Source organism: Helianthus annuus, chromosome 17 (genome assembly GCF_002127325.2).
Source record: "Helianthus annuus cultivar XRQ/B chromosome 17, HanXRQr2.0-SUNRISE, whole genome shotgun sequence".
NCBI classification, from domain to species: Eukaryota; Viridiplantae; Streptophyta; class Magnoliopsida; order Asterales; family Asteraceae; genus Helianthus; species Helianthus annuus.
In genome coordinates this window covers 56,822,233-56,835,472 of record NC_035449.2, presented here as the reverse complement: position 1 = coordinate 56,835,472, position 13,240 = coordinate 56,822,233, and the positions used below count along the sequence as shown (strand labels likewise).

Below are 13,240 nucleotides of genomic sequence, written 5' to 3'. Positions count from 1 at the left end.
CCAATTATGTATAGACACGTGTCCTGAAACTTTAAACATGTGGAAACTTTAGTTTGAAGGACTTAAAATGTCAACATGCCAAACCAGGGCCTCTGATTAACACTACGTGGATAATATATTCTTAACCGAAAGATTAATTGAATATAAGAAGCCGTTTGTGTATATATATGAAAGATAATAAAGCTAAGGAAAGTAAACGTGTCAACATGTTAAGTTTACCTCTGAGTGACCTTTTAAACATTTTCCCGAAAGCTTTATAAACTGTATAATACACCTTGATAATTGGCTATTAGAGAAATTATAAACCTCGGCTATTAGTGATAGTTCATACAACAATTCAAGAATTGAATTTCATGTGCAATACCGACAAATCTTCATATGTGGCCAACTTCTATAACTCCAAGGAAACACATTGCATGGCATGGAAATCTGAGTATACAGAACTGACCATGTGGACTATTATACGAAATTATTGTTCAAGATTCGGTCTTGGAAATGCATGGTCAAGTGTATGAAAGTTTTAAAATTTTTGTCCTCTGGTCATCGGTTACGGACCATATGGCCCTAGGCTTACGGTCCGCAAGGAGGTAACTGGGCGATGCAATTTAGGTTCGGTTACAGACCGCATTCATTCGGACTTACGGTCCGTGAGAACTGGATACGGTCCGCAAGGATATTAGCTTACGGTCCGTAAGCTCGTCGCTGGGCAGAATTTTGGACAGATGTATGTTTCAGTTGTTAAACCGACTCAAACTTACTTGTTTCGAAACAAGGGACTATTGGACGGTATATACAAACCACTAGGACTCCTGGGGTGATCCTAGGGCCTTCCTTAACAGTTGTGCTTGATCCATGAGCTTGTAATCAAGTATATATAGGCCTTTGGTGTTGAGTTCTCAAAACTCACAATTGCAACATTATTCAAGCACTCATCTCTGGAGCTTGCAAGGACTTGGAGAAGACTTAGAAGTGTAGAAAAGACAGCTTGGACCTTTAGTAAGCTCCGAATTACCTGTTTAGTCCTTTTAAGTAACTTATTTACCTAGAAGTCAAACTTATCGTAATTTAAGTTTGACTTTCGTTTTAATCTTATATGGTCCAGCCATTGATCAAATTGAAAGTGGTTATGGAACCATCTTAGTGTAGGTGGTTAACCCTTAAAAGGGCACCTCCTAATTATCTCGTTTGACTGATTAATTGTCGGGTCAAAGTAGTTTGACAAAAAGTCAAACTGGACAGAATGTTTACAAATGATTAAAATTAATAAAGTAGAGGTTCTAAATTATATTTTAACATTCTAATGACTTGGTAATTAATATTAAAACATGTTTTATCAGTCCTAACCTAGCAATTAATAATCTAAGGTCAGTTTATAACCGAAAGTCCCAAAAGCTTGACTTTTGCTTTGACTTTCAGTTCTGACCCGTTCAAGCTTAATTCTCCCATGTTTTAAGCTTCCATTAGGACCACATTACTCAGTAGTATAACCCTATGAAGTTATATTGCATGATGCCTAATGGTTTGAATTATATGCACTTGATCGTAATTATGCTTAATAATGCCATAAACGCCCTTTTGACATATAACTGAGATTTTTAGCAATGTGAATGGACTAACACCCTTGCTACTAATATTTAGACATGTCCCAAAAATTTGACATCAGTTTGAGGTCTAGATTAGGAGTTACGCTCAATAGCGTAATTAAGGAACTTTTTGTTATTTTAATGGCGTAATTAGCATAAAGCCTATCTAAACCCGATTTTTAATACCAAACTTTTTACCTACTGATGTAAAATAATATTTTGGGATTTTTAAAGATTTTTATTTATTTTTAGGCTGAGCATAACATAGGATTATAGCTCGAATTCCGTAATTGTCGGTTTTACCCTTTTTGTGCATAAAATGAGTTTTACATAACATTTTGATGTCAAATTTTTTATATGATAAATAAAATATTTTGAACCTTATAAACTGATCAAAAACTCAGATTTCCTATTTTAACCCGAATATCCCTTTAAACTGACTTTTAAGCGTTCTTAGCACCTAAGTATGGGTCAAAACTATTTTTGGCATATAAAACTTGTTACCCACTGATGTTTTATAAGCCAATTTATATATCTAAACAGTAAGCCAAAGTTTTTAAACTCAGAAGTGTATTTTGACCTTGAAAGCCTATGTAAAATTACCAAAATACCCCTACGGTGCATAGTTTAGTTATATAAGATAAATTTTCACATATATAAAATACCCCACTGATATAACTTATAAAAATGCATATCTTTACTAATTAAATCAAACCTGAAACTCAGTTTAGTATTTAAACTCTTTTATGGGCATTAAAATTATCAAAATACCCTTATGGGACTTATTTTGGTTTAAATCACTTTTTGGGCATATATGTTAATATATTACTGATATATTAACACATTTTGAGCATAATAATGATTAAAATCTGTATATAATTTATTTGGTTACCCGTTACGCATTTATGCGTTCGGATCGGGTTACGTGACTAGTTTACGTAAAATAGCCGAAACGGGCTTAACTTTATCATTAAATTCTCATTTTCCAGAATGTGTTTAGTTTACCCATATTATACAAGTATCCAAGCTTGTCAGGTCTAAATCACATTCTATTCCGGTCTCCGCTTGATCTGGTGTTTAGAACCGTAAGGTTTTCTTCTAGCTAGCCGGTCTAAGTCCTTGACTTAATTAAAGACCCGTTAGCATCCTAATAGGTTAATAAACCTTCTATACAGATTAAATAGCTTCCGGTAGAAGGTGCCTTCAAAAAGATTTAGGATTTTACTGCTAGCATCAGGTAAATACTTTTAATTTATTTTCCCTTATACGGGGCTTGGGATACGGTGTTATAATAATGCCGCTTAGTCGGGTATGAGATTATTTAATCGGATTGTGATGTAATAAATCTGCATAACCCGTTTTAATCTGTATTGTTTGATAACATAAACATTGAGGGTTAACGACCGTCTCCTGGATATCCTCGGCTCATTTAAGTTATTAATGGCCACGACCTATGCACGGGGTGCAGACATGCACCTGACAGATGCAAATGCTAAATATTAAATTACCCACAAGTTGGGGATAACTCTTCTGTGGGTTTTATAAGTGGTGAGTCAGATAATCATGTCCGGCTTCCAAACCGGCCCTACATGTATGACAAACATGTAAAACTGTATACAAGATTTTATTAAAAATTGTCCCAAGTTATAAATGATTTGTGCCATGTGCACTTAAATCAATTTTCATAAATGTTTTCAAAAAGAGTCAGTTAAATTGTATTTATGTCACACCCTGGCTTTGCGGAAGCGTGGTTAATTTGGTGTGACTTCTTAATACCATAGCTTAACCATAACAAAGCTATATGAATAAAAGCCATGCAAGATCATCCATTCAATTTAGTTTTAAAATCCAAAAACAACAACATTGTTTTAACGGGAAAACACCCTAACAACCATATCCTTGTTCAACAAACATTACAAACTTAAACATAACATAAACATGGTTTAAGGACTGTGACTTGTCCAGGAAAGAGTCACATTCCCTAAACCCGGATGACCTCGGAAATAGTTCAGCGGGAAAACGTGCCATACCGTGCCAGATCTTTTAATTCCCTGAAATACATGTAAGTTGAAAAATCAACAATAATGTTGAGCGAGTTCATGTGTAAGTGAGTAAATAAACCTTTGTATTTATCAAAATCCTGGTATGTAGCAAATAAGGAAAAAGAGATCACCAATGGTTTGCAAGGCCATTGATATGTGTGAAATGCAAGTAGGAAGGCTCAAACCTAGCAGATTTATGCGCCGGGTACAAAGTCATCCCGAGGTCCGTTATGCTGGGCCTGGGACTGGGCTCGCTACACCCAAATAGATCTATCGCTCCTGCCCCTCGGTCCTACCCTGAGGATTAATGACCTCAAGTTTCCGCCTACCCATTCACATGATCTAAATAGTAACCCTCCTTACGCTAACCATACCATGTATAAAGTATTCATAATCAAAGTAACATGTATTTCACCCCCGCAGTTTAGAAAACCGAAAACAGTTAAGAGAAAAGGGGGACATGAACTCACAACGGTGCGTCTCTACCAAGTAATACTCCAAGTCAAGCAGCTGTGCAACGACCTACATGTACTAACTCTATTAGACGGATGGCCGTGCCTTAACTTTATGGTTTACGTTTTAGGAAATAGTTAGACAACTATTTCATGTTTACATTTGATAAATACTTGGTAGTCATTCTCCTTCCCAAGGATGGGGGATTTAATACATGTGCGTTCGAATTATATTATTAAGTCTCACTTAATATATATTTATTTCCAACTCCAAAATATAAATATTTTTCTCAAAAATATTATATTTTTACTTCACAAAATTTTCCCAAAATAATACTTTGTCAAAAATACGCGTTCATAAATATTTCCGTAAAATGCGTAAGTTACGTTTTAACGATCGAGTGGTAATAGTATATATCGGTGTAACTTATATATTTATCGTGAAAGCGTTCGTATGATTTTGGATTCGTTAACATTCGATAATATTATTTTTACTCTAAAAATAATATTTATGTACTTCACAAAATAATTAACAAGTAGCGTTGTGAAAAATATATTTACCAAATATATATTTATCACGTTTAATTTTGTGAAAATCCCACCTCCGATATTTTGTAAATAAAATCGTGGCGAAACTTATATTTTGAAAACATGTCAAAAAGTATGTCTAACACTTATAGTGAAAATAATTCTAAGTGTTAGGTTTTTGGAAAAATTTCGCCAGAGTTTCCTCTGTAACTGGAGGTGGCCACGCTTTCAAGCGTATCATTTTCTTTTACAAAACAATCCAACAATTTTCTTATTTAATCAAAACAATATTCAATATATCAACAAACTAGTTAAGAAACATATATTTCGCAAAAGTTTCATGAACTTGTAGTTTTTCCAAAACTATGTAGTAACCTCATTACTTTTAGCGGATCTTTATACAAATCAATCTAGTTTCGTAAAAACCCCGTTTTTTTATAGAAAGTCCGTCTTTACATCTTCTTGTAAATTTTACAAAAATAGTTATTTTGTCGAAACCTTGCGTTACACAAGTGTTCACACACTTGTGTGTTCTAAAAATCATTCTAGTTATCATAAGATCCGTCTTTAGAAAAACATGATTTTCTTGACACTCGGTCCTTTGAAAATACCACTTGTAGATACGTAGATCTACTAGTTTTAAACACTATTTTACAAGTAAAAACGCTTTTACACAAGTTCATGATTCGTGTGTGGTAGAGTTTCACCCTTTAACCCTTGTTTTATTCAAAACAACCTTATGTCATGATCTATGATCATGACCTAACCGGGTTAAATGATGATCCGAGCTACCACAACATAGATCGGGTCCAAATAACCACACAATTCAATTACTACAACATTTACACAACTTATAAGCTTTTAACCATCATTACTTGTGTTTTTAGTAGACTTTAAAGCATCATCTTGTAAGATTTCGAGTTTTAATCGTTACACATCGTATTAACCACTTTAAAATAGTTCGAGAAGGTGTTTTAAGTAACATACCACTAGCTCGAGGCTAGGGAAGGATCTAAGCGCAAAATGAGAGGATAAAAGCTAGAGAATGAGGTCCTTCGAGCTCCGAGTGTACCAAGACTCCTTATGCGTGACCCTTAACACTTGAATGATCTTGGAAGTGGAAGATCAAACTCGAAAATATGATGGATGGGGATGGGGGTGTTCGGCCGAAGCTTTTCTAGAGAGAGAGAGGGAGTGTTTGTGATGAATGATCAAGTGAGTTAAGTGTAGAACTTATAGGCAATCTCATGTTCTAATTACCAATGGTCTTTGTGTCTAATAGATATGGGACCAAGATGATTATTTTAATCCAAAAATGGTACAAGGGAGTCCCCCAAGGGGACGGTTTAGTGAGGGGTAGTTTGGTTGGATTTCAAGTATTAGTTAGATAATGGTTAGGTTAACTTAGTTAAGTTTAGGGATTAACTCGGTTAGTTGTGTGTCGTGCTTTATGGCGGGTGTTAGGGTATTCAGGGACCCTAACTGGCTCAGAAAAAGACAAATAATGTTAATGGCAATATTTTCATGTTCCGGGTAAAGTCCGGTTGTTCGGTTGGATAGTAATCCGTTAAAGCGCTTAACAAAGCTTTAAAGTGTCGTTAATACCATTTTTAGTGACACAACTTATTTCCCGACACTTTGGAAAGTGTCTAGTAATATTTTTCTCATGTTTTGGCACTTTATTAGTTAGCTAAAAGCTGAATTGTTAATTAAAGTGCTGAGTTTTGTGCTTAGTGTATGTCCTAGGCACATCCTGTCATTGTATCTTATCCCTAGAGACGCAGTTCTACAACCCTTGTATCCCTACACTCACTATGGGTGTAGTAAAGTCTTTCTGGCTCATACAGGCCTTAGAGGCAATATCTGCCTGATGCTGGCTTTATCAGCATGTTCAATAGGTTATCCGTTCATAGTGCTACTGTGCTTTTGTGCATCATGTTTGTCACTAAGGTTCAACATGTAAATAATGTAGTGACAGTATGTAAAGTATGATGCAGGAATATACAAGTATCAGAAATCAAGTAGTAGTTCATCAGTAATTTCAAGTAAGCACAGTAATTAAGCAGTAATTAGTCATTAATTAAGTCGTACGGATACCTGGTTTAGTGAGGGTTGTCACAATTTACTAGTGTAAACTGACGTATTTTCTTAAAGACTGATTGACAGGTACCTCTCAAAATAGGCTGGAGCTATAGGGTGTCATAGAGGATCTTACAAATCCATAAGATACCTGAAGTCTGTTGTTTTTGTTCTTTTTACATTTATGATCCGCCTGTGGATCTTATTACATTCCACTCTGTATATTCTTAAACTCGAAGACTCAGACAATATGGTTTGTAATAGTTTATTCACCAAGCCTTCCGCTGTGCTATATTATTGTGTGTAATGTCTATGATGATATCAACTACGTCACGATACTCCCCACCGGGCCCACCGGTAATATGTGGAAATATCGGGGTGTGACAGGTTGGTATCAGAGCCAACATTGAGTGAATTAAGCACTAACCTTTTGTGTTTAATCTCAATGACACAATAAAGCACATTCCTTAGACTTTCGAGTCTAGGCCATGACCTAGGATTTATTCTTAACTTTCCTTGCTGTTTGTATTTTATTTTGTTTTGATTCTTGTTTTATCAGGAAGCTTACCTTAATGCCTCCCAGAGTTAGAGGAAGAGGAAAAGGTCCCATGTGAGGGGGACCATCAGCAGCAGGACCATCGCACCGACGCACTCCGTCTGCGTCCCTTTCTAGTTCTGACTCACACGATCTGTGGGGTCACTCCTTTGAGCCGGCGAGACATTCTGTCTCGTTAAGTTCTTCACTTTCTTTCCATCCATCTTTTGGGCCGCCTGTCCCAGACGAGCCCCAACACTCGCACCATTCCCAACACTCCAATCACTCACACGAGTCTCACCAATCGTACCATTCGTTGCACTCCCATTCGTTCCACCATTCTGATTCTACCTATTCGCCAGCACAGTTCAATCCGAATGACTATGTCAATGACTTCCTTGGCTACAACCCTTTGGGCCCTGAGGACCATTTTCCTCACGAAATGGAGATGGATGACGACCCAGATCCGGAGATGCAGACTGGAACACCGGGCCACCCAATAAGCATATCAAGTGGATCTCCATTTCAGGGATCACCATACCGTGGGCCCGATTCATTCCAGAAGAGGATGGCCACCTTTGATTGGTACTTTACTCCTTCGTACCATAGCTCTCCAGCTCAACCACCTTTGGTTGAACCCCAGCTCCAGGCAGTTTCACCACCACTACTTCCTGTTGAGGAACCGCCTCAGCAACCACCACAGCCACCTCCCGAGCCTCCGAGGCGAAGGAGGAACGTACGTATATCCGTGCGAGGAGGACCTTGTTTCAGTTCTCCTCAGGGTTCGAGTTCTTATCCTTCTATTCCAGAAGACCCCCAAATGGGTGGGCCCTCGAATGTGGCACCGGAGATTGATCCTCCGCCAGCTCCTTATGCGCCACCTCAGCCGCCAATGGGTTTCGACAACCCAATCCCGACTTACCCAGGTTCTTCTTGGTACAATCCTTTTGAAAACCCATCGGGATATCCATCGGATTACGGAACTCAAGACCCGTACCTTACAGCTGCACAATACCATCACCTTTACCCTTCTTCTTACCCTCAAGTTCATCCAACTGGATACCCAGTACAGGGTTATCAATACCCGCCATACCAGCAACCTCCTTCCTTCCAGCAGCAGAAAACTCAAGAAATCCTTGAGAGGTTAGACAAGGTTGAACACGAAGCTAAGAAAAACAAGAAGGAGCATGGTAGCTTTATGAAGGTTCTTGCAAACCTTCTTAAAGGAAAGAAGAAGTAGGGATTTGTTTAATTTTCTTATGTTGTTTGTAATCATGTCCCTGTGAGGACATTAGTTTATTTTCTGTATTAAAGTCCCTGCGCGGACGTATTTTCCTATTTCTGTAAGCCCGTGTGCGGGCCGTTTATTCTTTCTAAGACCCGTTTAGGGCACTTGTACTCGTTTCAAGTTTGATGAAGTTTATCTTTGATTTTTAATTATGTATTTATTACATCATGATATATCTTTTCAATTTATAATTGATCCGCCAAAGAAATTCTTAGAGGTATAACCTAGCCAAAGTATTAACAGGCTATGATGGTACAATCTTTTTAAGATAGTAAATCTCTGTTAACATTTGAAAACATGTTAACATTCCTAGCTGTGCGGTACGAGAAACCACACAAGCTTCAATAATGTACTTGGATTTTTCCAAGTCATCTATATATAGCCTAAATGATCAATGTGAATCATGGCTAATAAACATCAATATGATGTGTACACCTAGACATCCATTAGAGATGTATGATTATAAGCAAGGGTGTAATAAGGACAACGAAAGTTCTATTCATAAACTTCTTGTCAAAAGCGCAATGAACTTTGTTCGACCCTTAAAAGATCACTGATCCAAGAGATCGCTGATTAGGTTTTAAATCGTCCCTGTGACAAGCTTTCTAAGCTATTTAAATGTCCTTCGAGACGAGCCTAATGTTAAAATGTCTTATACGACATTGACAGTTGTGAAATTTTAATTTCCCTGTCTAATTAATATAAAGAATATTATATTCTGTTTGATTATTAATTATTGCTTAAAACGGTCTAAATGGTTTAATAATACCATGACCATCTGATCATCAATGCGATGAATCAATATATATAATTTAAATATTATCATTGTTTGATATAGTATTCAGAAATGGCTGGCTCGGATGAAGCAAACAGTCATCCTGCAGACGGGAACAACACCAGGATTAATATCACTGGTGCCGAACTGCAAGCATTGATCACCGCAGCAGTTTCTCAGACGGTAGATGCTAAGTTTAAAGAGCCGAGTGTTGCTCGGTCTCAAACTCATTCGAGATCTCATTCTCAACCTCGTACCCATTAGAAAAGTGAGTCTCAGCACTCATCTAACCACGGTAGTGAACCCAAGAGGCAGATAGTCCTCGAGTCGACTCCTAGGTACACCAAGGGTTGTACCTATAAGTACTTTGTCTCCTGTAAGCCGAGGGATTTTACAGGTGAAGGGAGCGATTGATTGTATGAAATGGTTGGACGAGATGGAGACTGTAATAGACATCAGCGAATGTGCTAAAGAGGATATAGTGAAGTTTGTATCACAGTCCTTCAAGGGAGATGCCCTCACTTGGTGGAAAGCGTTAGTGCAGGCCACCGGGAAGGTTCATTTGTACAACCTTTCTTGGGAGAAATTTGTTGATTTGGTGAAAGACATTTACTGTCCTCAACATGAGGTAGAGAGGATAGAGACTGATTTCCTCACCCTGGTAATGAAGGATCTGGATTGTAGATCCTATGTGACAAGCTTTAACACGATGTCAAGGCTTGTACCCTATTTAGTTACTCCTGAGCCCAAACGCATTGCGCGTTTCATTGGTGGCCTGGCCCCTGAAGTAAAGGGAAACGTTAAGGCCTCTAAACCAGCCACTTATAGATCCGCTGTGGATCTGTCATTGTCCCTCACTTTGGATGTTGTGAGGAGTAGGGCGAAGAAGGCTACTGATGAAGGGAAAAGGAAAAGAGAGGATGGCCAGTCTCCTCAATCGAACAAAAAGGGCAAGGGGGTTCCAAAAAGGGGCAGTCGAATGATAAGCCCAGGTGCAAGACCTGTCATAAAAGGCACTTTGGAAAGTGCAACCAAGACCCACAGGCCAAACCATGTGGGATTTGTAAAAAGAAAGGGCACAAGTCTGTTGAATGCCGGAATATCAAAGATGCAACTTGCTATGGTTGCAATGAGAAGGGGCACATCAAAACTAATTACCCCAAGAATGCGAAGAAGCCCGAGGAGGCAAAGAAAACAAATGCAAGAGTTTTTCAGATGCAAGCGAGGGAAGCGGTGAACGATGAGAACGTCATAACAAGTACCTTCCTCATCAATAATAACTATGCTAGAGTCTTATTTGATTCCGGTGCTGATAAGTCTTTTGTAGACCATAAGTTTTGTAAGATATTGAATTTGCCTATTAAGACTCTAGACATAAAATATGAGGTAGAGCTTGCTGATGGTACCTTAGAAACAGCTTCCACTCTTCTTGATGGATGTTCAATGTCCATTAAGAATCATTCTATTCCGCTATCCCTCTTGCCAATGAAATTGGCTGGGTTTGATATAGTTTTAGGCATGGATTGGTTGTCTCATAACCAAGCCTAGATTGCCTGTGATAAAAAGCTAGTTATTATCAAAACCCCTTCTGGTGAATCAGTCACTATACAGGGAGATACACAATATGGATTGCCCAGCAATGTGTCTATTCTCAAGGTATCATAGTGTTTGGAAAATGGATGTGTCATTTATATGGCACAAGTGACTGTGAATGGTCCAAAGCCAAAGATTGAAGACGTTCCAATCATCTCAGAGTATCCTGATGTCTTTCCTGATGAGCTACCTGGATTACCTCCTGAGAGACAAGTGGAGTTCAGGATAGACATTCTACCAGGATCTGCACCTATTGCAAGAGCTCCGTATCGTCTAGCACCTACGGAGATGAAAGAGCTTAGAAAGCAACTTGATGACTTACTAGGGAAAGGTTTCATTCAACCCAGCTCTTCGCCCTGGGGAGCTCCAATACTGTTCGTGAAAAAGAAGGACGGATCAATGCGCTTATGCATTGATTATCGTGAATTGGACAAGGTAACGATCAAGAATCGTTATCCTTTGCCTAGGATCGATGATTTATTCGATCAACTCCAAGGGGCGAGCTATTTCTCGAAGATTGATCTGAGATCTGGGTATCATCAACTCAAGGTCCGAACTGAGGATGTACCAAAGACGGCATTCAGAACAAGGTATGGACATTTTGAGTTCTTATGATGCCTTTTGGGCTCACTAATGCGCCTGCAGCATTCATGGACCTCATGAATAGATTCTGCAAACCATACTTAGATAAGTTTGTCATTGTCTTTATAGACGACATACTTATTTACTCTCGTAGCCAAGTTGAGCATGAAAAGCACCTTCGGTGTATCTTAGGACTGCTTCAATAGGAGAAATTGTATGCCAAATTCTCCAAGTGCGAGTTTTAGCTTCGCAAAGTCCAGTTCCTTGGACATGTTGTTAGTGAGCAGGGCATCCAAGTGGATCCTGCCAAGGTAGAAGCTGTTATGAATTGGGAAGCACCTAAGACGCCTACGGAAATTCACAGCTTTCTGGGTTTAGCCGGATATTATAGAAGATTTATTGAGAACTTTTCAAGAATAGCTGCACCCTTAACTTCTTTAACGCGTAATAATGTGAAATTTGACTGGGGTTCAAAGCAACAGGAATCTTTTGAGATTCTAAAGCAAAGATTGAGCAATGCTCCGGTGTTATCCTTACCAGAAGGAGTTGAAGAGTTTGTTGTATATTGTGATGCTTCACACACCGGCATGGGGTGTGTACTTATGCAGCGAGGCAAGGTAATTGCCTATGCATCACGACAACTAAAAGTGCATGAAAAGAATTACACCACCCATGATTTAGAGTTGGGTGCTGTTGTATTCGCACTAAAATTGTGGAGACATTACTTGTATGGAACTAAATGTGTGATCTATTCGGATCACAAAAGTCTCCAACATCTGTTCAATCAAAAAAAGCTCAATATGAGACAACGCCGTTGGATGGAAACTCTGAATGACTATGATTGTGAAATTCGCTACCATCCAGGTAAAGCAAACGTGGTTGCGGATGCTCTAAGTTGAAAGGAAAGAGTTAAACCGATTAGGATCAATGCCAAGAGCATTGAGTTGAAGAATAGTCTGAATGAAAGACTATTTGCTGCACAGAAAGATGTTGTTTTGGAAGTTAACCTTCCAAATGAAAAATTAGGTGTAACTGCTGAACAGTTAACACCTGGGAAGGATGGAATCCTCAGAATGAATGGAAGAATTTGGGTTCCTATTCAAGGAGGACTTTGAGATGTGATCCTTCAGGAAGCCCACAATTCTAAGTACTCAGTTCACCCCGGAGGTGGCAAAATGTATCAAGATTTAAAGGCTAATTGTTGGTGGATAGGTTTGAAGAAATCTATTGCCACACATGTAGCTAAGTGCCTAACATGTGCTCAGACTAAAGCTGAACATCAAAAGCCATCCGGTCTTCTACAACAGCCAGAACTCCCTACGTGGAAGTGGGAGATGGTAACTATGGATTTTATAACCAAGTTACCTAAAACAAGGTACGGAAATGATACCATATGGGTTATAGTTGATAGACTGACAAAGTCAGCACACTTCTTGCCCATTAAGGAGAGTCATAGCTCCGACAAGTTAGCCTAGTTGTACATTGATAAGATTGTGGCTCTTCATGGCGTACCGATGTCTATTATCTCAGATAGAGATACTAGATACACCTCTCATTTTTGGAAAAGTTTCCAACAATCTCTGGGTACACGTTTGAATTTTAGTACTGCTTACCACCCGCAGACTGATGGACAGAGTGAGCGTACAATTCAAGCTTTGGAAGACATGCTTCGTACATGTGTTATTGATTTAGGTGGTAGTTGGGATGACCACCTGCCATTGATCGAGTTCTCCTATAACAATAGCTACCATACTAGCATTCAAGCTGCGCCTTTTGAGGCATT

General features: G+C 38.6%; 1 protein-coding gene across 1 annotated transcript; it reads left to right on the top strand.

Moving 5' to 3' along the window:
* The first annotated feature begins 7,661 nt into the window (after positions 1 to 7,661).
* On the top strand, positions 7,662 to 8,459 carry LOC110924243 (cyclin-K-like). The gene has a single exon (XM_022168273.1). It carries the CDS (start codon positions 7,662 to 7,664, stop codon positions 8,457 to 8,459), a length of 798 nt encoding a protein of 265 aa, XP_022023965.1.
* The last annotated feature ends 4,781 nt before the right edge of the window (positions 8,460 to 13,240 follow it).

Coding starts and splice junctions, on each gene's coding strand:
- LOC110924243 (XM_022168273.1), top strand. CDS start 7,662: ATGGAGATGGATGACGACCCAGATCCGGAGATGCAGACTGGAACACCG.